This window comes from Netta rufina, assembly GCF_964035555.1.
Source record: "Netta rufina genome assembly, chromosome: 9".
Classification (NCBI taxonomy): Eukaryota; Metazoa; Chordata; class Aves; order Anseriformes; family Anatidae; genus Netta; species Netta rufina.
The window spans coordinates 21,523,031-21,550,719 of NC_140132.1; the positions used below are offsets into that span (position 1 = coordinate 21,523,031).

A 27,689-nucleotide genomic window follows, 5' to 3' on the forward strand; every position below is an offset into this window, starting at 1 on the left:
GTGGTAAGGCCACAGAAATATCTAGAAATAGAAGAAGCCCCTGCTCTGCTCCAAAACTTTTCAAAGCAGGTAACTTTCCAACACCAATAGAGGCAAGAGATGGTGTTAAACACAGTCCTGCCCAAGCAGGGATGCTGCGTGCTCTGTAGGGCATGAATAAAACAAAGCCCACAGGAAAGTTCGTGCTACCCACCCCAACCCTACCAGTCTGGGTGTGTGATTACAACACAACACAGCACAGAGCTCGGATGGTGAACATCAATTCTCCTTCATTGTCCTGGGCTTGCCAGGCTCTCACTGTTCCCTGGCATCCACAGGCCGTGGCCATGGGAGCTGGGAACCAAGGAGCGGGTGAAATGAGAGCTCTTCAGGTAACAAAGCGCTGGCTACCCGTCTACAGACATCTTCAGAAGATTTTGTTAGAGAGGGGTTGTTGTGACAAGCACCGTTTAAATAAATAAATAAAGAGCAACCAAGGGGGGAAAAAAAAGAAAGAAACAAACAAACCAAAACACACAAAAAAACCCCCAAACATTTCCTTCAGAAAAACACTCGTTTGCAAATTGCAGTAATGAAAAAAGTTAACAAATAAAATGCTGCATTTATGCAGTGATTTGAAGAGGAGAAGCTGTTTAAAAAACAAACACTGTGTTTGCCACGGGACATGTATACATGCCAGCTTAATTCTCTATGACAAGTAATTGAATTTATTGTGCATAATTAATGGTAAATGAAAACTTCTGGTATTTCATGTGTTTATTTACTCAGAGACATCAAATGCAGGTATATTTTTACCGTCATTTAACATTTCAGGCAAGCTATTCAGCCGAAGTGACTAAAACACCTCACCCAGAAGAGAACACAGGAAAATTCAGCTCCTAAATTCCCAGATAAAGATCGGGACTGAGTGCACTGCAGCCACACTCCAAGTTCCCAAACCCCAGCCCACTCCAGCAGGAACTCGATATTCTCGGGGAGGATTTTACACTGAATGTTACAGCAGCCTTCAGATGTGTGCCGCAGCTACGGCCCTGTTCAGGCACAGCCAAACTCCAGCTTTCCAGGGGCGGGGTGGAATTGCCACGTATTTAGCTCAGTCTTAGAAAAGATCTCGCTTAAATCCCTTGAGTGAAAAGGGATTGAAAGGCTTCTCTGCGCGGCCACAGAGACTGCAGCTGTCAAACTCCCCAGAAATCTCCTGCCGAGGTTTCTAAGACTTGTGTAAAAGCCACCACAGAAGGCCAGGTTGCTGAGCAGCACTCCCCTGAGCCCACAAAGTCGGGCTGCAGGGCCATGGTCACTTCCAGACAGTGCCAGGGCTTGGAAGTAGGCCAAAATGCTCATCTTGGTGAAAGTAGTTAATCCAAAGCTGAAAGTGGAGGATCTGGGATACCACAGCATCACTACAGAACAAACCACCTCAAAAATTGTCATCTGGGGGTGCAGCCCCACAGGGAGACTCAGAGCACCAACCTGCACCAGCAAACACTTTGTAAATGATAAAAACCTTTCCAACTACAAATCAGAAACATCCTGAATTAAACTTAGGATTCTCACTCCTGCTTGTGGTTGCAGTAACATCACCTGAGTACCTGAAAGGGCCCACCTAACAGACTGAAAGGACTGTATTCAATGAAGAAAACTTCTGGTAATATCAGAAAGAATTAAAACATTTATTGGGCATAAATATATTACATATACACTACAGATACAGTTAAGTCTTACATACATAGTGTAGTATTTGCAAAATCTATACATTAAAATTGATATGGCAGTTTTAATACAATGCATATGAAATAGTCTAAAATTTACAATACAAGAAAACTTATGATTATTTTTTTTTTAAGTTGAAAAGCTTGGAATGTATGTTCCCATAGTGAGGTAAAAACTTTTTTTTTTTTTTTTTTTTCAATTTAAAGAACTGTGCAAGGATAAGGTTCATACACATTCAGTTAGGGCACTTCTCAATCGTGACACTGAATACTGAACTACTGTAGCCAACAAACAGGATTAGAAAACATTTCAAGTTCGTAAAGAAAAAGGCAGAACAATATAAAAACATCTCTCCTTCCTTAAGGGCTGTAAATATTTAGTGTTTCATTCTACCTTTTTTTTTTTTTTTTTTTTTTTTTTTGTGTGTGTGTGTGTGTGTGTGTGTTCATTATTTCTTTGAGAGCAGAGAGCTCCTGGAGTTGATTCAGTGCCTGATGCTACCGGATCAAAGGGCAAAAGGACGTACGGGGAAGACAAGGCAACAGCAAACTGCGGGAATGGAAACCCAAACAGAAACGGTTTATGATCTGTGATGTTAACATATGAACCACAGCCAGTTCAGTATGGCAGAAAATACAAACTAAAATAATGCCAAGGTAACTGATTTAGGGCCTGCTCCAACTCCTGCAGAACACTTGGTTAACCCGGGGCTGGAGAGGGCATTGTCACGAGCATGATTGCACGGGGGACCAAACAGGTTGGCACTGACACAAATGCTTGAAGTCCAACAGATTGCTTCTCTCTGCACTTCGGCTTGCTGCTTTTAGTATCTTTGTACTGCAAGCTTTCAAAATCGATCAAATACTATAAAGCAAGATTTTTTTTTTTTCTTCAATTTTTCTTTTTTAAAAAAGATGTCAAACTTGGGTTTAATAGCAGCACTGCTGAAACAATACTCCAAAAATAAAAACGGGACGCTACTCAGATTTCTGGGTTTCCAAACTAGCAGTCTTTTCATTGTTTTAAAAAATACACTTTCCCCACCCCTCCATTGAAAACAGCTGTATATGCTTTGCTCACAAAATACAGATGCAAGGTCACAAAGTTTCATATCACAAATAAATTTAAATAAGATGTAAATAAATTTGACAAGCCATGACTTTGGCAAAAAAACAAAAAAATATATATATTTAGCTCAATGCCATTAGTTTGCAAGGCTAAATTAAACTAATTATAGTCAATAACAAAATACAGAACATTTCTAATATTTGCTACATCTAGAGAGGCACACAGAATAATTCATTGATCTTAGCACTTTCTTTCCAGAGATGATTATGTTTTTGGATACATGTAAACGTTTGAATCACTGATAATGTTTTTTGGCATTTAATGTACTAGATGCTCCCATCTTCAAAAACACAAGAAAATGTAAGAAGATTAATAATACTAGGAATGCTGCCAGGTAAAAAGTTGACCTAAAGTACAACAGTATAAAACAGACAAAATATAACATGCTACAGGGGGTGGGGAGGGGAATTAGTACATAAGTACACTTTTTATTTTTTATTTTTTTTACAATAAATAAAAGATTGCACTGTAATTGGTATTTAAAGTACTGTATGCAGTATATAGTATAAATAAACCTAAAACAAAAATAATGTTGTTTTTCCCCATTACTTTGGTTAAGGGAATATTATGCTAGTATAGGACACTGAATCCTAGACAATGGAGACAGAGCACAAAATAGCTAGGACAAAAGCAAAACCAAGTAGCAAAAATATACAAAAACAATAGGCAGGGAAATACACTGTGTCTGTTGCACCCTTTTGGAATCTATTTGCACCTCCAGCTCACTTATGTCCCTGAGGTACTCGCACAATGTTGACTTAATATAAATAATCCAATGACTCAAGAGTTAAAAATCTATCTTGATGGATTAAAATGTGTGTCTCGGAAGAGGCAGGCAGGAGGGGGGAAACACAGCCGTAAGAGCAAGGACTATACCTCTGTAGGACTCCAGTCCCAATTTTGCAATGTACCAAGTATTTTGATTAGCCCTGTGTTAAGAATAACGTAGGCACCCGTTTAAGGTACTTAAAATAAACAGATCCCATTTCTGATATCTTCAAGAAAGTTCTATAAAATCAATACCCCTCCAAAAACCAAAAGATCAACTGACAGTGAAGTTTGCTTACATTTAGTGTAAATCTCACCTAATTCAGTAGAGGCAGTAAGCTGTCACCAGCTCTAATCATATCAATCAGACTGAACATAATAGAATAATATCTACTATTAGATTAGGAATAGTTATATACAGTGACAAACAGACAAGTTAAAGCAGCTTTTAAATAGCTGAACATGGGAATAACTAACTATTGCACAATGCCCTCTTACTTAAAATTACTGCTAGGAATCAAAATGGTAAAAAATCTATAATGCTTCATAATTTATATGCAGTTTGGTTACTTGATTTCTTATACAGGCAGTTTCATAGTGTTGTAACTGTAAAAGTAACAGGTTTTTAGACTGCAGGATACTGTTCCGATTTAAATGCACTAAGCAGTTAAAATAACAATTTACTTTTTATCTTGAAAACATGGGGCAAATGTAGTGAATAATTCATAGGCAACATTGCTAATACTGTTCAATGAAAACCTGGTATTGTTGACTAACACTGTATTCTAGTCTTACCACTATACACACTTGTGACTAATGTTTAGGAGAAAAAGAAGAAACAAAAAAGTGATTCAATTAAAATTTCCTAAATAGTAAGATAAAATAAGAGACTGTAAGAACTTCAGTGAAAACAAAAACAGAACCACGATGACAAGGCAAATTGGTGACATTTTTGAAACTGTGAAGGAAAAAAATCTTGCTTTTGGTATCTGGTTTGCTTGTTTCTCCAGTTTGACCACTTCCTAGTTTTGAATTTCAAAAAGGTGCATCAAAACACTGATTTATCTTTCTTCAAGCTAGAACTGTAAAAACAAGAGAAGTATATAAAATGCATGGTAGAACAAAAGGATTTCAAAAAGGAATATCTGAATAAATGTGTGGATTATAATGCGTAGCATTAGTTAAATTTGTATCTCAAACTTCCATTGAATTCTCTACTTCATAAAGAAGTATTGTAATATACAGGCAAATATAATTGACAAACTTGCAAAGCCAAGAACGATGAGGGCTGCAAACTGTTCATCAGTAGGAATCATGTTCTTTATCTTAGGATTATCTATGCTTCCCATTTCTCCTGCAAGCATGATCTCGTTTCGCTGAAGCATAAAGGCAACGGATGGGCTGAAAGGGCCACTAAGTTCCTGTGAGGTATCCAAGCACCGGCGACACACGCAGACGCGAAACCGATAGTCTGTGTTGACTTGAAGGCCTGAGATTTGGAACGTGGTCTCATCTCCCTTGTACACCTTCAAAACAAAACAGCAAGCACAGTTAAATAAATAAAACAGAACTACCTTCACTTTTTCATAATATCAAAACAAATTCAAGAAGCGTATGACGTATTTGTTGAGTGAAAAATGAGTGCAAATATCCATTCTAAGTAGAGGCAGAGGAAACCTGTATGTGAAAAGGTTCTGCATTTCATACAAAGTCACAAGTTGTCATAAATTAAAGTAGATTTGCAAGGATTTGGGCCAGGAAGTTAGGTCAAGTCTGAGTCTGGTAAGGAAACATTTCTGTAGACCTCAAGGGAACGCTCTCGTGAGGCGAGGGTAGGCCTCAGCAAAATGGCGGCACACAGAGGAGCAGAACAGAGATGTCCGACCAGGGCAGGTCTCCACAGAGAGCTCAACACACTGAACACACGCAAGAACAGACAAGACTTCAGGCAACACATCATACATAAGACGTGCTCGTCTTTCATGGGTGTGATAAATATCACAGACATATTTCTGTACTGTTAAAATGTGACTACATGCTTAAAATGTCTAAGATGTAAGCACCGTATCTGGCCCCAAAATGAAGAAAATCTGCAAACTAAGTTTATTGCAAGACATTCACTGCATAGTCATAAAATCAGTTGCAAATATTATTTTAATATACTTTCCTCACATTTTTCTCAAGAGTCAGCAATTATGCCAGAAATTACACTTTCTGAATTGTGGCAACAATAAAATATTATTAAGGTATAAAAAGCTCCTCTTGGTTGCATTGTATTTCGTTCTTCAACAATCCAAAATCCGTGATGTATTTATGCTAATCAAATGTAGGTAACTTATGACTCAGAGCATGAGTCACAATATGAGAAAGAAGAGAGAGAACTGAGTATCTCAAAGACAGTTTTGCGACTTAAATGGAAAAAGACCACTGGAAACACTCATATACTCTGAAAACAAATAACCAGCCAACAATTTATATAACGCAGGGTTGCTGAAACTGGTATTTTATTAAATAAAATACAAGGTGTCACAAAGTGCTCGTATCTCCTGGAAAAAAACCCTCAGCTTTGGATGCTTCTTCCTTTACTCATTTTGCCGATTTCCTTCTCCTCACAGCAGGAGCAGGAAGCTGAGTGCTCCTCTGCCCTCCCGAAGGTAAGAGCTCTGGCTGAGAAAAGGTAACGAGGGAAATTAAAACTGAGCCGACAGAGGACTTCCTGTGTGTTACTCCAGGGAAGGAAAAAAAAAATCAAAATGAGACAGACTCAGCTAAACACCACTTAAAGAACACAACTTCCCTGCCCATGCTTACCCCTGAGACTACTCCTTCAGTTAGGAAGCCAGTCTGATTGCCTGGAAAGGTCTAGGACAAAAGATTAAGGTTTTCCTTCCATTCATTTTCTCTCCTCCTTTTAAACTTTTAAACTTCCACAATTTTTCCAAATACAGTTTGAATGACGGTGACTGAGGTTCCAGACGAAGAACTCCAGTAACCAGCTGGTTCCTGGCCCCAAGACGTAAGGCAAGAAGCAGCGCTCCAACAAAATTATTTTACCTTCATCACGTATGCCCAGCATTCACAGGAAGTTCATTGTAGCTCAAGTGACAGGAGCACAACGAATTCATGCTGTAAATGTCTGCAATTAACCAAAGCTACACACCATTGCCTTTCTTGCAATCTTTGCTCATCTTCCCAAAGCCACTGAGAAGCAAGCCATTAAGGTACAGTAATACATCACAGGAAAAAACAATTACAAGCACTGTAGCTGCCCACAGAATTAATGTGAAGGCTGAAACATCTGTTTGCAAAGCATACCTCTTATCAAGAAAGGCCCTGCCACTGCATTTTCCAATGGCAATTGGAAACGTTCCTCCACCACAGCAGTCAGAATTCTTCTACTTCAGGGACTTAGCTAGCCCCCCATTTCTGTAGTCTCTAAGACATCACAACCCAAAGCTGTCCAACACAGCTGTAAGCTATGTGTATTTTTGGTGCTGTTGTCATTATTAACTTCCTTTCAAAATGCATCATCAGAGGAGTTCCACACGCCTTTGCCATAAAGTAATTCATTTGCCGCAAACATCGCTACTTAAACAACAACAAAAACCAAAACAGTAAAAACCCCAAACTGAATTTTAATTAAAAAAAAATACCATCGAAACTTCCAAAATTACATTTCACGGATAGTAGGGATTGGATCTATGCAACCTGTCTTTGCATTGAAAAAACCTCTGCAGTTAATTGTTTCTGTTACTTGTTTTGGTGTGGCTGGGTGGTGAATACCAGTGTAACTGGAGGCTAAGGTCAGCTAAATCAAAGACCTGTATCTTCATTACAGTCTAATAAATACAGATGGCCATTCAAGCCAGCTACTCAACAGCACTTCTCAGAAAAAAGCCAGACAGCCAAGTGAGAGAACCATGCATCTTTAAAGAAGGCTTGAGGAACAGTCAAAGGTACACCAAATACATGAATATTCAATGCTGATAAAGACAAACCATTTCCTGTGCTAGAGCTAGGAAGGTGGTGGAAATTGTCCTGCTTTCAGTGAAGATTGTTAGCACCAGTGGAGCTATGTCCCTTCTCAGCAACAGGCAAACGATTCTTGTGCTTAATCATCATCCCTTCCCACAGCAGCCTCTGCATCCTGCACAACTGGCTGCAGCGAGCACCCTCGAGGGCTATGCAACTGAAGGCACTACTGGCCTGAGCTCAGTTTTACCTGCCTTAGTGTCCACGCTGAATTTTGTCTGCCTTAGTGCCTCTAGGACCATGCTAATCCAGGGCAGAATGCTCTCAGCACAAACATAAATGCTTGGCTGTTAATGCAGTTACACTCTGTGAACAGACTTCACACACACAGCAAAACAAAATGAACGAAACAAAAAAGTAATTTAATTTTTAATTTGACCATTATGTATGAGGCCGTTGAACTTGCTAAACAAAGGTTAAACCCAATAGGATTGTGTAAAGCAGCATTTTTATATATATATATAGCACTCAATGCTTTGGTTGCCACCAAAACGGAGTAAAGAGTCCACCCAATTTATCGCTTTCAGTTCCTAGAAACAGCTCTTCTGTTTAGGCACCTGAGAATATAATAAAAACATGATGAGCTTCATGCCTTGCTCCCTCAGTGAAAATATCACCACAAGTAATAAACCACTGCTGAAGCCCCTTACGGCATTTGATACTATTGATCAAAATAGACAGCTTAGAGAATTCCTGTAGGCAAGGATTTCTCCATTTCACAGATGTCATTAAATAATTCCAAAACCCCTCAATCATCTCCAAATAATAAAAATATGACAGCCACAATTGCTCTATAGGCAACACGCTGGGAAGTGTAAGATAACCTTATGTTGTTGTTGCACTCCATTGCAATGACCACTGCATTTAATAATTAATACAAGCCTGTTTCGTATGATGATCAAGAAACAGAGGCGGGTTTCAATTTATTTAGAAAGCATGCCCACTTGAAAGGTTTTATTTCTTCTAAGTCACTTGACAGATTCCTCTGTAAGAAAGAGTCTGGGCTTCTTGTTTTACCCAGACTCATAATTAGTGTCACTCACTCCACTGCTGGAACCCTTTAGAGGTGTGTGGACACGAGGTGGGCTGCACTTACATTCTCTAACAGAAAGTAAATTATTTGTTCCATCTCATTACACAAATCTGGCATCAGGAGATGCCAGAGAAAATACTCAGATGCAGAGAAAATACTCAGCATAAATAGCACAAAGACTAAATGTCAATGCCTGTTATACGTATGCATATTATACATATTATTCTGGCTTGTAAGCAGTACAAGTGTCTTTGACTTGCTATTTAAAACAGAGAAGGAAAAACATGGACTTGTGGATCAGAACTTTAAACAAATTAACAGTGCAGTGAGTGTTTCAGAGATTGTGTGTGTGCTGAGTCTGGAACAGAGCACAAACAATGAAAATCAGAGCTTGGTAAGATTGACTGGATTCTCCCAGGTGTCCGCCTCTTGGTGCAGAAAGGCCCTCGGGAAAGCAGCCTTTCCACTGCACTGCTGGGACATTTTACATGTTTGCAATGCACTTACTTTCATTTGGAAAACATTTAGGGACATTTAGTTTTTCTCAGAATTTTTCTTCAAATTCTCAGAAATTTCAAACGTAGATTTTTTTTCTCCTCACAGGCAGATGATTTGAGGATGAAGGAGCTTTAAAACTTAGCGCTGTCATTTTCCTCGGACATCTCTTATGAAGAGTTGGCTCCTTAGTGAGTTGATCCCCAAAGCTGTTCAAGTAGGAAACTAAAACTCAGGCTGCTGTGTGCTAGGAGAACATTATCCCAAACTTCACCTGCTTGTGCTGCACAACCCAGCCCCTCGCACTCACTTGAGGTTAAACCTATGCAAAGCTGAGGATGATTTCAGCACAACTGAAAGCTAAGTTCTAACTGAATAAGCTCTGTCACACAAAACTGCAGGAAACACAAAAACCAATCTCAGCCAGCGACTCCTGCAGTTTGCAGTGGTTTACTTCCTGACTTGTAAACAAGGAAGATCTGATTTCCTAAAAGGAACTGTAATGTCACATGGCACTGCTTTCTGATGTGTCCAAATAAAGCGTACAAGTACACAAAAAAAGAACATACTGCTCAAGAAATAGGAAAAGGAGTATTCAGTATTTCTAACGTGCTTTTTAGGTAGCCAAATTACTATGTGTTTAGCTCCTGCAAATCAAACTCATCAGACACAATTCTGAGAAGAGAAATATTTACCCACAAGTTCATCCAGAAGAGGGCAAGGATGCCAGTAGTCTGAAAGAAAGGTGTCTGAGTACTTTGACACCAGCTCTGCAAGGTTGGATGGCGGAGGAAGGGTGGCTTATGGGATGAGGAGGGCTGCATCCATGGGGCTACAAGTAGAGGGAGGCAGCTCAGGTGTGATGATCAGAAACTACAGGAGCAGGAGCTTTACCCAGGAGCATGCCAGTGGCTAAATTTGCAGCAGGGGAACGAGATGCTAAATCAATTTCACTTGTTTCATATGTTAATGAAAATTAGTATTTTATGTAGTCTGTATGTGTTTCTACAACATAAATGAGGCGGAAGTACAGTACAGTGGGTTCCTCCTAGGTGTTCTTACATCTCTCGAGAGCATCCCAAAGATGTACATACACTGCAGAAGATCGGGGAACTCAAACTTAGAGAGTTAACAGATGGCAATGAGACATTGTTTTCTCCAGTTGATGTTTTACTTCAGAGCAAGTTTGCTATATTCATTCACTTTAGACACAAAACATACTAGACAGGTGTTACAATGCCCTCCTTTAAACTGTTCTGCTGGTAGTCCCAGAAAAAATCAGCGTGGTGTCCTGCTGAGCTACACTGCATGAATGAGAGAAGTGAAACACGGCCACTTGTTTCAGCACGCACCCTACTCTGTGCCAGGAAAAATGAAGCAGGCTACTTCACACTTAGTCAGCACTGCATGCCCACATGGATTTTCTCTTCTCTGAATGAAATTAATATGAAGAACAACACATTCTGCATCTTCTGGAGGGCTTCTGAGCAAACACCTGGGTCAAGATCTGTAGTGTAAAATTCTTCCAGGACTAGTACTTATGTATCACAGCCATGCAGCTTGAGCAACGAGTTGCACGAGCTTCCTTAAGGAGTCCAAGCAGACTCCATGCTCAGCTCTGTCCCACTCTGTGTGCACAACTGTTCCCCAGACAGTTGTGGGATGTGGTTGTGTTTTCACAGGTCAAACAAAATAATCATGAAAAAGATCTAACTCAGTTTTCATAGGACCTTTCTTTTCAAAACTTACCTACATGAATAAAACCTCAAATCCGTTATGCAAAGCATGCAACATTCTTGTCCATAAAACACAACCACGCTAGTTTAAAATACATAACAACAGTATGAATGCAAAGCCAGTACTGCAAAAGGCATATCGAAACCTTCCTGCTATGTCTGACTAGATCAGCCATACTTCAGGTATATGTAAGTCCACAGTTTCTGTGGGGCACCTGATACAGAGCAGTAACACATCCATACATCTACACCCTACACTGGAATGGGATGGCTGAACAAACCAATTAAAAGTTGTCTACTTGAGTGAAATCCTTGATACAAAGTCTTGAGAGCTACCCTGAAAATCCAGGAAGCGGTTGAGTGAACTAGGAAAAATGATCCACCTAGCTCATCTCATCTCTAGGCAGCAGTCAGCACCAGCAGAAATCCTGGGTGGACAGAATTGTAACTTTCTAAGGGTTAGTCCAGTTGGGAACAGCAATCATCTCTGGAGAGGGCGTAAATCATTCCAGTAAGATAACCGTGTTCTATATAATCCCCTGGGGGAGAAAACAACCTACTACATACAGTTCTTGATTTTGACTCAGTCTATACCAAAGTTCACCTGATGCATCACCATAGGGTATAATTCAATGCAGTAGAAAGCAGCAGCCCGGAGAATGGTCCAAACCATTTCTATTTCCATCAATTAGACAAGACAATTGAGAACATTTTCCTACCTGCTTATATTCAGATTCTCTTCCAACCAGTACCTGCAGAATGTAACCAACAGGATCCCCCTTCATGGGTGCGACCATTTCCCAGGCAATTTCACAAACATTTCCTTCCAACTGTGTCACCCGAGGGGCTACAATAAAAATAAATGTGCAAGCATTTAATATAAAGACCTCATTCAAACGTTACTTATTTTACATGCACTTCACTACAGAACAGAACATTTTAAAAAGAGAATCTCAGGACATCACGGGTTTAATAGCACAATCTATAATACATTTATGTGGCCAAAAATCAAATTACTATCACAACTGGATGAAAGAAGTTCATGGGCTGAATTTTTAAGTCACTCAAAAGTCTCATTTATTTCGAGACAATCTTGCCTGATTTAAGCAGTTCTGGATTCTTGTGGTGTTCAACAGTAACAAACAATATGCACAGAAAATTTGGTGAAATTCAAAGATAATTAATGCAACGGGCTTTTTGAAGCAGAAGCCAACTCAGGAATTACACTGGCATTAATAAAAGCAGCAACTTCATGATGTTCTGAGCAATCACCTGTACCAGTGGAGATATTTGTGTACTCTTCCCATGCCCTAGGGCAGCTGGCTACACATCATAGAAAGAGAGCACTAGTATTGAATATTTTGTTCAGGAAGAATGAGAGGAGGAATGTCAGAACAGAATTTAATTAATCTATATTAGAGTTATGTATTAAATACACATTAATATTAAATATTAATATGCAATATGTATTTAATATTTGTATATGTATATGTATAAAATATTAAATACATATGTATTAAATACGTATTAGAGTTATGTATTAAAGTCCAGCCTGGGAACCAGAAGTACAGGCATCATTTTAAATACTTGGACTCGTGAATAATTCCGAGCCTGAAATTGAGATGATCAAACCTGGTGTTTTTAACAAGGCTTAGACTTGTGCTTTCACTGGAATTCCAATAAACTCCACTTTGCCAGCTGTTAAAATGCTGCCTTCCTGGTGAACAGATCTCTCACCACTCGAATGCCGTGCTATGCCCACCAGCAAGCATGCAGGTGAGCCGAGCAGAGCAGCTATGTGTACATGTACAGCTAAACATCTGCCACTGGAAGGCAACTGTGACAGCATTTGGGCTCCACCAACGTATTTATCAGGCAGAACAAGAAAGCACATGACCAAAAAATGAAACAGGGAGAAACACTGGTGCTAAACACTTCACCAAGTGGTTAACGTGCACGTGCAAGGCCATGAGCTCGTTAAAGGCAATGTAGGCTCACAGCCCCTGAAAACAGACAACAGGAGACTCTATCAAGGAAACAAACGCTGCTGCAGCCGCATACATTATGTGAATTCTAGATTAATTTGCTTCCACTCAAGAGGAACACATGAATCTTACGCAGACCCAAATGTCATCAATATTCGTTTCTCTCTGCACATCTGCCTGCGTTGAGAGACTGATAATAGACACCTTCATTTCAACTGACAACTTTCTCAATTATTTTCTCTCCTTTTTGTTCCCTCCCCTGATACATGCAGATTTTTGTCTGATACTTACAAAACTGCCATTATCAATATTCAGTTTTAGGGTTGGCATTACTGAAGGAGTAGGCTACTTTACAGAATAAACATGTGCTTCTGATACCCGGAGAACAAAGTTTATGGCATACACTCCTCTGTATTGCTCTGAACACAGAAGGGAATCAACATGATTATGTTGTTGGCTGCCTCAAGGGATCGCTTTTCCCCGTAGCATTACCTTCTCACGGCAGCGTTCACTAACACAGTGTTTGCTGTGCCCTTTTCTCCGTGTTTTGTCATGTACCTGTGGTCCCATGCCACACACAACCCAGTATTTGCACCCTGTCTTCATGGCGTGATATTCAGCCCTCGGTATGAGTCACCTTTAACAGGGACTCAGTACTCAGGCAGCTCAAAACAAACCAAAAACCTAAGTGAGAGCTGAACTTACCAAAACGGATTTCTGTCCATCAGAATGAGACTGTGACTACAGTGCATGCTTGCGCTAGCTTTAGTCAGTCAGTGCTGCTTTAGTGTCATGAAGCCAATCTCCTGATGCTCTCCCTGCACTCAAGAGCATTGTGCCTCCTGAGAGTGATTCAGAGGAGGTAACCAAGGCACAGGACAGTACATCCCAGCAGTGTTTTCCCCTCTCTAAATCTTAGATCACGAATAGTGTCAAAATCACCAAAGCCAGACATCAAATACAGTGGAACAAATTAAACCACTCTGACAAACTAACCGTTACTATTTCTCACAGTAAATAGTACAGCTTGAAAAATGAGTTTTAAGCACACAGAAAAACAAAAAAAATAAAAGGTTAGCATGGCATCTGATTTCAGCTTATCTGACAACCAATATAGCAAATCTGCTCCCTGCATAATAGTTCTTGGAAGAAGGAGCAGAATTACTTGGGGCAGAAATCACACAAAGGAAAAGATGTATCATAATACAACTTTATTTAATTAGGCCTTTTGTTCTTCTAGCGGAACGCATGCTAAGAGACATAATGAATCAAATGTTTTATGTATGTGACTTTGTTACTAATTTTCTAAATTAAAGAAAAATAAACTCTGAAATGCTCTGCTGAACGTTATCCACACAAACCAGAATGCAATTCTAACACTTGAGTTGGTATGTACACGTATGTAGTGCAGCTGTTATACTCCTTATGGAAGTGTTCCAGTAATTAAGAGCATCCCCTGGAAAATGTTATTGTTAGTAGCAGCATTTTACCTGTGTCTGTATAACAACGCTGGTAGGTATAACGTTTACATTGCTTATATGAACTTTTTTGTGATAATTTAGCTTCCCTCCGTCATGTAACTTCATTATTCACAGATATACAGAAGCAGCATGCACCAATTTTTTGTTATTGCATACTTATGTTAACATTTACAGAGTGATTGCATTTATCAATTACTTAAATAATTACATGTTACCTAGATATATGTAAAATATTACATACCTTTGATTGCAGGTGGGACTGACTTAGTTGTGCAGAAGGTAACTATTTCTGAGAAGGGTCCCTCCCCAGCATCATTGACAGCCTGTATTCTAAACGAGTAACAAGTGGATTCTGTCAGCCTTTGAATCTTGTAGGTATGACTTGGTCCCCTGTAAATTGGAATAAACCTGAAAACAATGAAAATTAGAATACATAATTACGTTGGAGCAGCACTAACGTTTCAGTCTGTTACATCTATCAGCTCAATGCATACATGTGAAAACTGACAGAACACGCTTTGCAAAGCTGTTAAATGCAAGTTTAAAAATGGTTTGCTACTAGCACACGATGATTATTGAATTAGGTAAATCAGAACAGTTTCATTGCCCCTTTTGCAAATAATAATTCATGTAATCATTTTTGCAAGTTAAGTCTCTGGAAATACTTCTGTCAACACATTTTCTACCTCGTAGTAATCAAAATGGATTAAACTCGTGCTCTGCTACAATACACTGAGTGTGCTGCTAGTTTCAAGATGATTAAAGCAAGATTAATTCTTTGAGTCTTTTATTGCTTGATTTGGACCTTATTCACACACTAAGACCCACAGATGAGATCGTGCCCTTATCGATGCCATCTTAAGTTGGAGTCACTATGTAAATCAGAGCATCAGGATTGCATTTAATATTTAATACATTGTGGAATATGAATGAAAAGGAAGAGGGAAAGCATGGTAACTAAGAGGTGGATATGTAGGGTGGAAGGATGCCAATTCTGGAGCTGCGGGGGACACTTGCAATGACAGGTCTGCTTGGGAGCAGGCTGAGAAGAAGAAAAAGACACGACACTAAGGAAGTGACTTCCAAAGTATTTCCATTGACAAGACACAAACCTCAACACACACAATCATGTCCAACAATACAATGCAGAAAAAAAAAAATCAGTCTTAAAGAAAAAAAAACGTACTGGTTGCTAGAGACTTGGACTTCTATTTTCAATTGCTCTGCTCAGATAAATGCTTTTCAGTAATAGTCGTAGGTTAGCCAGCAATTTCTAACTGAGATCCTGACCCCCACAGGTGCTGAGGGTAACTAAAAAGGAAGCCCTCAGCATCTTGCATCAAACCACTTAGCCTCCACTGGGGAACAGTCTTACTTGCGACAGTTCTGAATCTGGAGAACATTCACCACGCAGAATCACACGGTATTTGGATGATTTAGTACACTTATTCAAGTACCTTAACTATTTCAGCTGATTTCAAATCACCAGGAAGCCAACAACGTGATTTGCTTGTGACCTCCCTATCTTGGTACTAGCTTTGTCTTGGGTAATAAGTCCTGATCACTTTGGCTTTGCACGAGATACACTGTACAACCAATTTGAGCATTTCAAAGAAACTGGGTCTGTCATTAGCTCTCGGGGACAGAAATCAATTCATATTATATTATGATTGAAACCCAAGGACGTACAAACAAAGATCAAGAATCATCTGTAATAAAAAGAAATGCTCAGTTAATTTAAATTGCTGAAAATGTACTTTGAGGCCTCATGCGACTAACTACCCCTAGAGAGTCTTAGCAAGCCCTTCACCTTGATTAGAAATCAAAGCCCTGTGTCCATAACTTTTTTGGAGCAGATTTTAAAGCTGATTTCCAAAGGCAACCTTTTTCCAAATTCATGCTCATGTAGCTTTAACTACTTTATGCTTGCTATCTCACGTTTCTCAGGTTCACACAGGCAGCAATGGCAGGTTCAAAAGGCTGCAATAGACTTGGTGTGATGGGGTAAGATTTTTAGGGTTCACAGCCTGATGAACAAACCACTTCTTTAGGCCAGAAGTAAGAGTGAAAAACCAAGGTGACTGTCTCTCTCTCTTCCACTCCACTTTTTGCACCTCAATCTGGCTGAGAAGCCGCTGCAGTACTCATGGGAGTGCTCAGAGGCTCTTACCCATGGGCTACAGATAGTAAAAAAGAAGCAATGTGATGTTACAGAATAATGCTCTTTCTCTATGTGGAGCTAGGTAAACGTGCAAGGATAAATATCCCTTACTAGCTAATGGTTCTGAACACTCTTGCCCAAGTTTGGGCTTACAGCGCACTTTTTAGACATATTTATAGTGTAAATACCAAGAGATGCTAGTTCTCAAGTTACAGTTTTGCCTTTCAAACACGAGCAAGGTTTCATAACGCTGACAAAGTGATCTGGCAAAACACTTCTGCTCCTCCCATCATTTGGGAATTGGAGTAATATTCCCATCCCGTTTCCATCTCTACCCCTTTCTACTTCCATATTTTTATCTGAAGAAACATCTGTAATGATAGCAAAAAGCATTACAGAATTGCATCCACGTTCAATACACAGGACCGTAATGAAAGCACACTCAAACTTCTGAGATTCAACCACCTTTGAAGAAAGATGGCTTCCAATTTTGGAAGAAGAAAGGCTGACTAGTAAGTTAATCAACCTTAATTGCTGATAGGCTTTACTATGACAATAATGCTTTAGAAGAATCCAAACAATGATGTAAGAAACATAATACGGATGAAATATTTTAGCTTCAGTACACCAGTGATTATTTTTATAACAATGTAGTATTTTTCTCATGTGCAAAGCAGGTACTCTGTGCTTCTCCAGGGTTATTTCTGTTATGTTTAAAAATAGCATATTTCCCATTTGATGTAAACGGCTATAGAATTGAAGCAATATATCCTCTGATCCTTTTTCAGTCTTCCAGATTTTCTGTGGAAGGACTGCAATGATCTTAAAGTTGAATTACTTATGATTGCTTACCACTACAGTGATGTCTGTACACATTAAAAATTGCCTAAATATGACAATTTGTTCATATTATTGCAAATTGATTTTCTAAATCTGAAGGCAATTTTAAAAGCACATTTAAAGGTAAGCTCTATATACCTTTGCCTTTTTGGAAAGTCTGACATTGTTCACTGTGCTTCATCCAAGCCCTGTTCCACACCTCTTAAGAATAAGCCAGGTTTGAGCTTATCTTCATGTCTTATATACTGATAGGGCTGAAAGGTGAACTAGATCCGAGAACTGACAGAAGTTAAAGATCCCTGTAAACAGCAGAGTCTTGTAGTAGATTAGTTCCCTAGCAGGTCCGATGTTATGTTAAATTGGTCGTATAAGTAAAAATGTAAGGCTAGTATGGGTACACAAGTGATTTAAACAAGCCCAAAGTGTTCTTGTTCCTATATAGGAACACACTTAAAGTATGTTTATACTTTCGTGCTTATTTCTTTAACACCCCTTTTAAGAGGGACAAAACCAAAACACAAAACGTGCTCGAGTGCATCCCAGCCATGTTCATTCTCTAATCTCTGCCTGCTCAGACCATTCATGTAAACCCCCAGAGTATGCTAATAAGCACCAAGAGATGTTCGATTCTAAAAGGCTTGCCCAGCCAAATTTGGAAGATATTAGGCTGCATTCCTTACCTGATATTTTGTGTTTGAGAAAAGACTCTCTCTGCAGGCTAACTGTATCCTCAATACAGTAATTTTATTTATTTTAAATTTGCACCATGCAGAAGTGAACCTGTGGTATCAGGATTTAACGTGATGCGGTATTGCCTCTCCTCGTAAGTAACAGCACAAACTGAGAAGAAAGCAACTTTCTCGAGGGAAAAAGACTCTCCCCAGAGAATTCTTCCCCCTCATCTCACTTGAGTGATCTGAATTCTCTCTTCCCCAGACATTCTCATGTCAGTCACGGATTATTCATTTACTTACACAGAGAGGAAAAGAGAACACAATGTCCTGGAGTGATTGTTTGGGAGACACCACTGCTGCTAGTTTTTCATCAATACCTTTTTATTCACTGCGAAGATCTTCTTGGAAATGTTTTACATGTTAGAGCTATTTTGTTTCCTTCACTTCAGTCACTTCCAGTCAAGCAGAGGATTATGAATATACTTGCTCTACCTTCATTCATTATCGCTCGGCACATCTTAATCAGCAGGTTCCCTTTCAAATTCTCTGGTTTTGTTTGTATTTTAGTAACACGATTGTCTTTGCAACAATTTGATTTGAAAGAAAATCTAACGTACAGTACTAAATAAGACAGCAATCTTGAGCCAAGTACAAGGGCTATAATAGCCATCTGAATGGTTCCCTTACTGCCTCCCAGAAAAACGTGGTCATCTGCCACAGTTTGGACTAGATCGCAGTCATTAATACAGCACGGGGCTGACCTGGTGACCCGAGGCTGCTGCTCAGCATGCACGGGCAACTGCACAATTAGAAAGCAAAGTACACGAATTTCACAAACCAACAGCTCTTTTAATGTTATTATTGCAATGTCCCAGTTATCTGCACATTTATAGCCCCCACCTACTTTTTTTTTTAGACTGTTCCTCTTATTTTCTCTAAAGAACATTATCAAACACTCACTGCTGTAAGTGATTTTCTTTCCCCACCAGCAGTTCCCTACACTACGCAGTCGCACCCAGCAAAGCAAAGCTTCAAAACAAAAACATCTCATTCACCCCCCGAGACAGGGAACATTCAGTTCTCCGAAGTGCTGGAGCAGAACAAGGCCGGGCAGCCCCGCTGTGGGGCTCAGCCCCTCGGCACCACCTGCCCCTCGACCCTGACTTCCTGCCCTAATTTGAGGCATGGACCGAACAGATGGGACACTTTGGCCCCTCTGATCTGAAGATCTGTTTTCCAGAAGGTACCTTTTGGGAAGTGTATAATATATGCTTCCTCAGGGCATGTTTAGAAACCAACCTCCTCCCTACACCAGCAACAGAATTCCTGTTTACATGTGTAAATGACCCACTGAAGGAAACCACTTTTTTTTTTTTTTTCCTTATACTCAGAAATTCAAAACTAAGTGGAGAGAGGAAAGATACACGAAAAGAAGTACTAACAGTTAAATGAAATGAGTTTGTTTTCTTTGCTTAATTATCTCGTACATCCACAGGCAAGACAAGGAGCACTTGCAGCCAAAATTGATTTTTAGCTTGCTTCTACTAGATCATCCTTTCATCTGCTGCTGAATTTAAGCATGCAATCCTTATTTACCACAGATAGCCACACGTCACGTTTCTGGACTTACTGAAAACGGAGATGCCTCAACATACAGAATAAAAATTAATTTCTGGAGGATGCATTACCATCTTCCCCTTGAAGTTCATACTGCTGAGGGCAGCTTGGATTTGCAGCCTGTGACCACAGAAGACTGAATCAAAGCATCAGACTCCTTCCCATCCACCCCACTTTGCCATATCGTGGCTTTAGGATCATATTTGTCCTGATGGATCGCCAGAGAGAGAAGAAAGGTGCTGATGCTTCGGGGTGCTTCCGTTTTGTCCCCTTTCAGACTGCAACCTTGTGCAATCATTTAGACTTTTGGGAAGTTGGCAAAGAAAAATTGCACATAGACCACCTGAGTTCTGCTGTTTACCTGGGTGGTAGATGAGCATATCATAAAGAAGAAAGACAAACACACACACACTGAAAATCAGCTTCAAGAATGAGGGAGATTGAGCATAAATTTTGATTCTGAGTGATTCCTGAGGAAAAAAACACATAGAAAAATCTCAACAGCTTCTCAGCACTTCCAGGAGGAGTGAAAGATAGATCGTCAAAGTGCCCGTTGTGGTTCTTGCATACAACCACATCAGAGGTCAATGAACAGAGAGAACGGAGAATACTGAGCACAACTTAGTGTGAATTAACAGCATCTGAATGAAAGATCTGGGAGGAATTATGGAGAGCATCCAGTGCCCTGTCAAAGAAGAACTAGATTACTAAGCAGCTGCCAGTACTATGGTTTACAATGGCAAAGTGTTAAAAATTAACAGCAGATACAAAGAAGAACAGCCTTAATAGAGCTAAAACCAAAGCAGAAGAGAACGCAGGTCAGCAGCAGCAAATTAATGCTCTAACCAGCCGCACTCCTGGGCAAGGAGCGTGAGGGGTGATGCTGTATGAAACAAACTGAACAGCCTTCCAAAACGACTCTGTAAAAGGGTGGGGGTGAGGCAGTGCTCCTCTAACTGAGATTATCGATCTACTGTCTGCTTAGGTGGAATGAAGACCTGCAACAGATCTCTGCCGACCAATTCACGTTTCAGGCTATTATCACATTATTACTGCTTTGCAAATCTTACTGCTTCATTTTTGTCAGTCCATTCAGGTAGGTAAGGTGCAGCTTCATAATAAAATACACTGTGAAAAACACCCAGACTGCTGAAGTTAATTGGTAAGCTCCAAATAATTTAACAATGCAGGATTTGACCTCCATATAAATTAAGGCACCGAGTCATTAGTCTTTTGTTGAAGTCAAAGTCGCTGGCAACCTTAAGGCAAGACCCTGCAGCTGTACATAGATGATGACCGACCATCCCAGAAAGAAATTGGTATGCTCAGGAAAAGTTCACCTGTATTCAAGTTAAGGTAAAACTATGCAAGAAGAAGGAAATCAATTCACGGGATTATATAATTTGTTTGCAATTTTTATTCCTGTATTCTTTGCAGCTAGAATTTTCCAGGAGTACATCTGTGTGTGCCTGTGGCCTTTGGGATATTCATATGTGAATACTCCTACCAAGAAAAACAGTTACCAGAAAACCAGCATGTGCCAATTAAAATTTATAGTCATTAGGCAGGTCCTATTTTTGGATCTAATTTTCTTTTTCTTTCTTCCCTCCTTTTTTTTTTTTTTTTTTCCAAGAATTGCATCTCCTCAAATGAAAAATACCTGCAGTTTAACAAAGTATTTTAAAATAGTTTAAGATATACATAAGCAATCTTTCATATGCTAGGAAAGGGAAATGCTGCTACTACTGTTTACCCAGTGATATAGGGTCATAACTCATTCATTCAGCAAATAAACAGAACAAAAGCACTTACGGTTTAGAATGTCAGCAAACACAACCTTACAATCCACTTACAAAAGCAGACTAAGAACGGTCAACAATCCTTCACTGACATTTTTAAAGAATATCTAAGATGCTTCTCATCCCACCATCCCAATGATTCCCTTAAAATATAGCTATACATATTTTTGTCTGTATACACACAAAAATCACAGAATTCACCTTAATTGCAATATATATTTACCTAAAGGAAGCACAAGTAACTGACGAATGCCTCACAAATAATGTACTTGCTATTTCTTTCTTTTCAGACTAGACACTGTAAGCTTTTTAAGACACTAAGGGGTATAATTAGTTGTACGAACAACTAAAGACTAATTACCAGTACAGGAAAAAAAAAAAATCAGAAGAATTACTATAATTAGATTCATTTGTTCCACCTGGAAAATAAAAATGCACAGTATTATGGAAATCAGTGCAACTTGATTAACGCGATTTTCTTGACATTACTGAGGTTAGGAAATGAAGTCACAACTGAAAGTTTATTTTAAAAAGAAAGAAATTTTATCGTCCTCTTTACATAAAGGTCAACCTCCTTCAACTAACGTTCCCATGTATTGTGCTTTCTAGAAACAGATTTTTCTTCATTTCCACTTAATGCTTACACATAATTGAAAGGACAAGAGATGCTAATTTGATCTCCCTAAATGTCACACACCAAAGAGCAAATGAGACAGAAAGCAGGTACATTTCTGATGTGCACACCTTTCCAAGCCCCTGTGTTAATCAGTGTCAGGAGATTTCCAAGTATTTTGTTCCACGGGTCTTGCAATCAATGAAACATTTAGTCTGCAACAACCAGCCTGTTATACCTCATTACAGCATGGAAAAGTTAAAAACAATTCTTAATGACCAAGACACACTCAAGAGCACTGGCTGACTATCACTGCACAAAGCCCAAACCAAATCTTTACAAAAAGCCTAATAGAACCATCAGGGTCAGATGTGACTTACCATTGATTTTTGTTTTTAAAAAGAATTTGCTCACCTTTGCATTTCTGTTTGTGAAAATGCTTCAATGTCACTTTAAAATTAACTCAGATTTTAAACCTCATCAGCAAGGAAAGCTACAATACACAAACTGCATGCTCATATTCACCAAAGAAGGGGAAATTATAGTATCGACTGGAGGGATTTCAACATAAAGCAGACAAAAGTACTTTCAGATGTCTCAGAGAAGATAGTAACAATAACTTCGGAGAGAAGAAGGATAATACAAAGGCCAGCCCTCTGGCTCAATGATTTTGAGTTATCTATGTCTTGCCCAGAGTCGGGTGCTGTCCATTCTCTGAGCAGAGGGGACACTGTGGCACCTTCTGACAACACTTTCAAGCCATAGAAGATTCCCAATCATCCTCTTTATTCTAGATAATCCATTCTTTTTTTTTTTTCTTTCTTTCTTTTTCAAACTAAAGACTGGCATTTATACTACTCCATTAGACATCCGTAGTTTACCTGGGTTAGCCTGTTACAGCACTGCACAATTAGAAATGCCAGTGATGCTCGAAGGACTTTATCCCAGTGTTTTTCACAGGCATACACATGGCTGAGTAACCTTTCATGGGGTTTATTTGTAAGGAAATGATCTGAGAAGACTCCTGCCTCTGTAACCACCTGCTGTTCCTACCAATTCATGTGTGGGCTGTCATTTTCTGTTCTTTAGGACTGACAGCTCTCCTGAATGTACAAAACTTTGCCGCTGTAACCTTTCAGGAACAGGAGCACACAAATGGGGAGGAAAAATGGACGGTCAGATAGGGAACAAATAAATAGACCTTATTGCCAAGACCTGTCCGCCCCAGATGTTCTCAAACACAGCACCTCTCAGAGACACCAGCACACCGATCCCACCTGTGTGCTGTGCCCACACTGGCACACCTGAGGGCTCAGGGCTATGGCTCATTTCAGATACTAACCAAAGAGATTGCTGCAAACCCAGCCACGAAGGACAGCCACTGCATGCATGGGCTCCATTCAAGTAATCAGTGTAGATGAACAGTTTTTCTGCATCTTTGGGAGCTCATGTGGACTATAACTCAAATTTAGAGCATAGCAGAGTAGCACGTGCAAGGAGCAGCAATTCCTCCTAATTAACAGCTCTTCAGAGACCATTTGCAGTAGGAAGTTTGTGTAAAACCAAATGGTGATGCTAGAAAAAGCTTCTTCGGTTCTTTGCTGCCAGGTAACATAACGTATTTTATTCTTACAAGGAAACTTCTTTCTCCAACATAAAAACAGGTTCAAAACAATTTGCAGTTCTTCACCCTCCTACCTGCAGTGCTACATGAAAGCAAACAAAAGAAGCCTGCTGGATGCTTCTTTACAGCTGGCTTGATCACATGCTGCTGCAGGTGATGGGCTCCTGCCAAGCATCACTGCACTCTTTAGAAACTGTTTTATCAGCCAGACTTTCAAATGGGCATTTGTATTCATTGGACACCTCTCAGTATTAATACAGGGGAGCATGTACCCTCTCTACATTGGTAGTTGAAACACTGGGAGGTATTTAGGCATTATTCATGGTGGTTTTATTGCTTACAATTAGAGCTTTTGGGCCAGACCTTCAGCTGGCATAAACTCAGCACAGCTCTACTTAAATTGAAAGAATCATGCTAATTTACACAGAATTATTATTCGTACTGACGGTCCCTATGGATTATCTACTTGATACATCAGTTACTTTACCTAATTATACTAGTTGAGAGTGTTTCTTGGTAAATTAGGGACCATCTATGATATTTATTCATTGAAGAGATCAGAATGTTAGGCAACATTCACATATTGCATAACTTAGTTATGCAATTTGCTTTGTTAGACTACAGGCACAGAATCCCTGTTCAAACAACAGATTGTATACACCTGCAGAAGGAAATAATCAGGAAAACACTTCTCTTACTGTGAATCACAAGTGCTTATGAGCCAGAATTCATTTTCATTAACACAACAAGAAGAATCATATCTCTTACCTCTTATTTCTGTCTTCAATCTGTAAGATATAGACCATGTCATCCGCAGCATGAAGCTTAGAACTGCTGTCGCCCCATTTCAGCTTCAGGCTCTGAGGACCTGCTGCAGCACACTCTAACCGAGGAGGTAAGGGTGGTAATGGCCGAGTTTTTGCTTTAATAAAGTGGCTAAATGGTCCAGCTCCAATTTCATTGACAGCCTGGATCCTGATCCTAAAATGAACAAGATAAAGGCGAATGTTAAATAAAGTGCTTTCACAAGCATAGGTAAGCCTCAAGAAACAAGACAGCCTTCTGGCACAGACTGGCCCATCACCAATACCCTCTCCCAGCTATTACTGCTTTGCTTTGGCAAGGTGAAAGCCTCTGTAAAGCCATCAGGTATTATCAACCTGCTTGTATTAAGAGCAGCAGCAAAGATATTGAGAAATGCAGTAAGGCAGAGGCGGAAAGATTTGGCTAAGCAATCTCAGAACTGATGGCAGTCCACATGTGAGTCTAGCTAATACATTTTATTACCCTGTCAGTCTGGAGCGATGGTGAAGTAATATCTTAGACTGCAAGCAGTCACGTTTCCTCAATGGTACTACTGGCACAGTGAATTACTGCTAACAGTGAGTAAGAATCTAGCCAAGGGGATTGCAAAGTATGCACTCTGACAGTTCTTAAAACATGAATCTTCCTTGTAGTCATGCAAGATGACATGGGGAACTGCTGATTAAATATCCTCACTGTGAAGGACAGAGGCATAGATAGAGCTGAGACCTGGAAAACGTTAACTGTGGAACTCTGAATACATACAACGCAAAAGTGTTTTGTGTTTTTCTAACAAAGTTCATGAACTAATCCATGTTCTTTGAAATAATGATTTCAGCGAAAGCATGGGTGTAACTGCCATGAAACCTTTAAACACCTCTGAAGAGCAAAGAGCAGTGTTATTTCAGCATGTGCAGTGTTTCCTGAAGCACACTACTGAAGCACGTGGAATTCTACTGGGAAGAGCTAACCCTGGAAGGTTAAATTCACAACCCCTCTACACGGTGGTGGTGTGGTGTTAGATATCTTAGTAACTTGCAAAATATGGGGAAACAGCTCTCAGAATCTTACACAAACTGTAGAAAAATTATCTAGTGAACAACATTTTATATTAATTAAGAATTGGACTCAAGTTACACTGACAAGATGCACAAAAGCTCTTGAACAATGTGAGCAAATTGAAGACATTTAGGGAAGAAAATACTAGACCACCAACCTAGTCACACAAGTTTTAATTTGGAAATATTCTTAAGATTGAGCCAGTCTTCTGCATTCTTTCTTTCTTAACACAAGGGCTCCTGGCTTGTATTGTTTTGTCACTCTCTCCTGCCTGTCTGTACCTCAGCTTAATAATTGGCACAATGAGAATCTGTTACAGGAATGAGTGAAGAGCGGTAGTCTTTTACTATGGTAACATCAACAGCAACATCAAAACAAACGTGAAATATGCATTTGGAAAGAGCTTTGAGGACCTTAGATATGAGATTCCATGTAAATAGAAATATTGATACAGATGAGCCTGAAAGGTTTCAAAAGGTTGTTAAATCAAAAAAAGAATAGAAAGAAAACAGGCTGAGCCAGACTAATTATTTTTCAGACAGTACAGTTGGAGTTTAGATCACTGGATAGATGCCATTTACTTTGGAAATTCTGTGCACAGCAGCCCTGAATTTTCTCATGGGAAAAGACTCTCTGTAAGAAGTGTTGCTTCTTCTCAAAACTATCAGCCACCAAGAACCAGAAACTCCCTGGGGAAGGTGGTAGGGAAAGAAAGGAGAAGAGCAGAGTCTTATATACAATCATAGCTCCCTGTTTCAGAGAGAGAAGATAAATACAAGAATCTATGGTTGGCATACATACCTCAACGAAAATAAATAGCTAAGTGATAAAAATTCATATATGTAACAAGAAAAATTGCTTTGAAGAATAAGTTTGTAGGTGCACTGTTTGAAAAAGGTTATGGAGCATCGAAGGAAAAAAAAACACCTGTCTGCTCTGTGATTTCAAAACCAAAAAGGATTAAATGATTAATAAACATATTGCAAAAGAATAGAGCCTGATCTACTAATTAGGCAGATGAAATAATTGTACGCTGTAAGAATGTGGAATGTTTACACACTCCTGTGTCAATGTGTGGTTAAACCTTTGCTTATTGATCGAGCCCTGACAAGGCATCCCTTGGTTGCCTTAGTAGAAGTGTTGAGCTGCTTTTTCCTTCTAATCCCCTTTTAGCTTCAGGAAACACATCCTGACCAATTTATGACACTGCACAGTACTGATTTCATCCTCCTCCAAACCAGCGGATGGCAGGAAGAGAGGTCCAGTGGGAGCCTCCTCTTGAACTGCATGCGAGCAGCTGAAGGAAAAAGAACAAAAGGCTTCTCTGCTATCTTAAGAAGCGCAGTAAATATAGACATTGATCTTATTTCATATTGTGTTATTGGCTTGCTTCAGATTGAAAAATCATTACATTAATATTTAATAGTCTTTCCAGTAAAAAAATGTGAAAATTGCCTGCATTTTCAGTGGATTCTGGCAAGTCATCTGTTAGCATATGCACGTAAACATCAACAGCACAAAACACTATTACTTTTTTGTAGATTGATTACAGCAACATGCTCCAGAGCACACAGCTTTTTTATTTTGTATTATCCAGGGTCTAAACCTCCACCTCACCTGTCCTCAAACATCATAACCAACTTATTTCCAAATGGCAGTTACCACACCTGAAACCAAGTGGCAATTGAAGTGAATCTCTCAAACACCACATCACATTTCAGGCTGACATGCTTTTATGATGTGCACACAAACATAACTACATTTCCTCGTCCTCCCTGTGCCAGGTATTTGCACGAGGTAAAAATTTGGCTCTTCCTTTTCTCTCATTCGTGGTTTGTTTTCATCAGCTGCGTGGAGTTTCTGATGCACACACATTTGCATCAACCAGCCCACCCCTTCTGGCCCAGGAGTGCAGCAAGACTGATGGAAATTCTTAAGCCTTAAAATAGAGAAGTATTTCCTGATGAATGATGACATGAGGAAAGCAAGAACTCATTTATTTGCCTCTACCATGGCTGGATGTGGCCAGCCTGTTGCTGTAGATTATGCCAGCATACAATTCTTCGTAAATTCCCACTATTGTTCCTAGGTCCTGAGCCTTGTCAGGCACACAAAAAACAGGTTTTG

The 27,689-nt window shown here is 39.6% G+C and overlaps 1 protein-coding gene across 1 annotated transcript in view; it reads right to left on the minus strand.

Moving 5' to 3' along the window:
* Positions 1–1,683: 1,683 nt before the first annotated feature.
* The window catches only part of FNDC3B (fibronectin type III domain containing 3B), a 174,312-nt gene continuing 148,306 nt past the window's right edge, over positions 1,684–27,689 (minus strand). The window contains exons 23-26 of the mRNA XM_084292430.1: positions 24,468–24,680; positions 14,613–14,779; positions 11,625–11,752; positions 1,684–5,135 (exon numbers count right to left, since the gene is read on the minus strand). Of these exons, the coding sequence (XP_084148556.1) occupies positions 4,824–5,135; positions 11,625–11,752; positions 14,613–14,779; positions 24,468–24,680 (820 nt within the window). The 3' untranslated portion in view covers positions 1,684–4,823. The remainder of the gene's footprint in view (positions 5,136–11,624; positions 11,753–14,612; positions 14,780–24,467; positions 24,681–27,689) is intronic.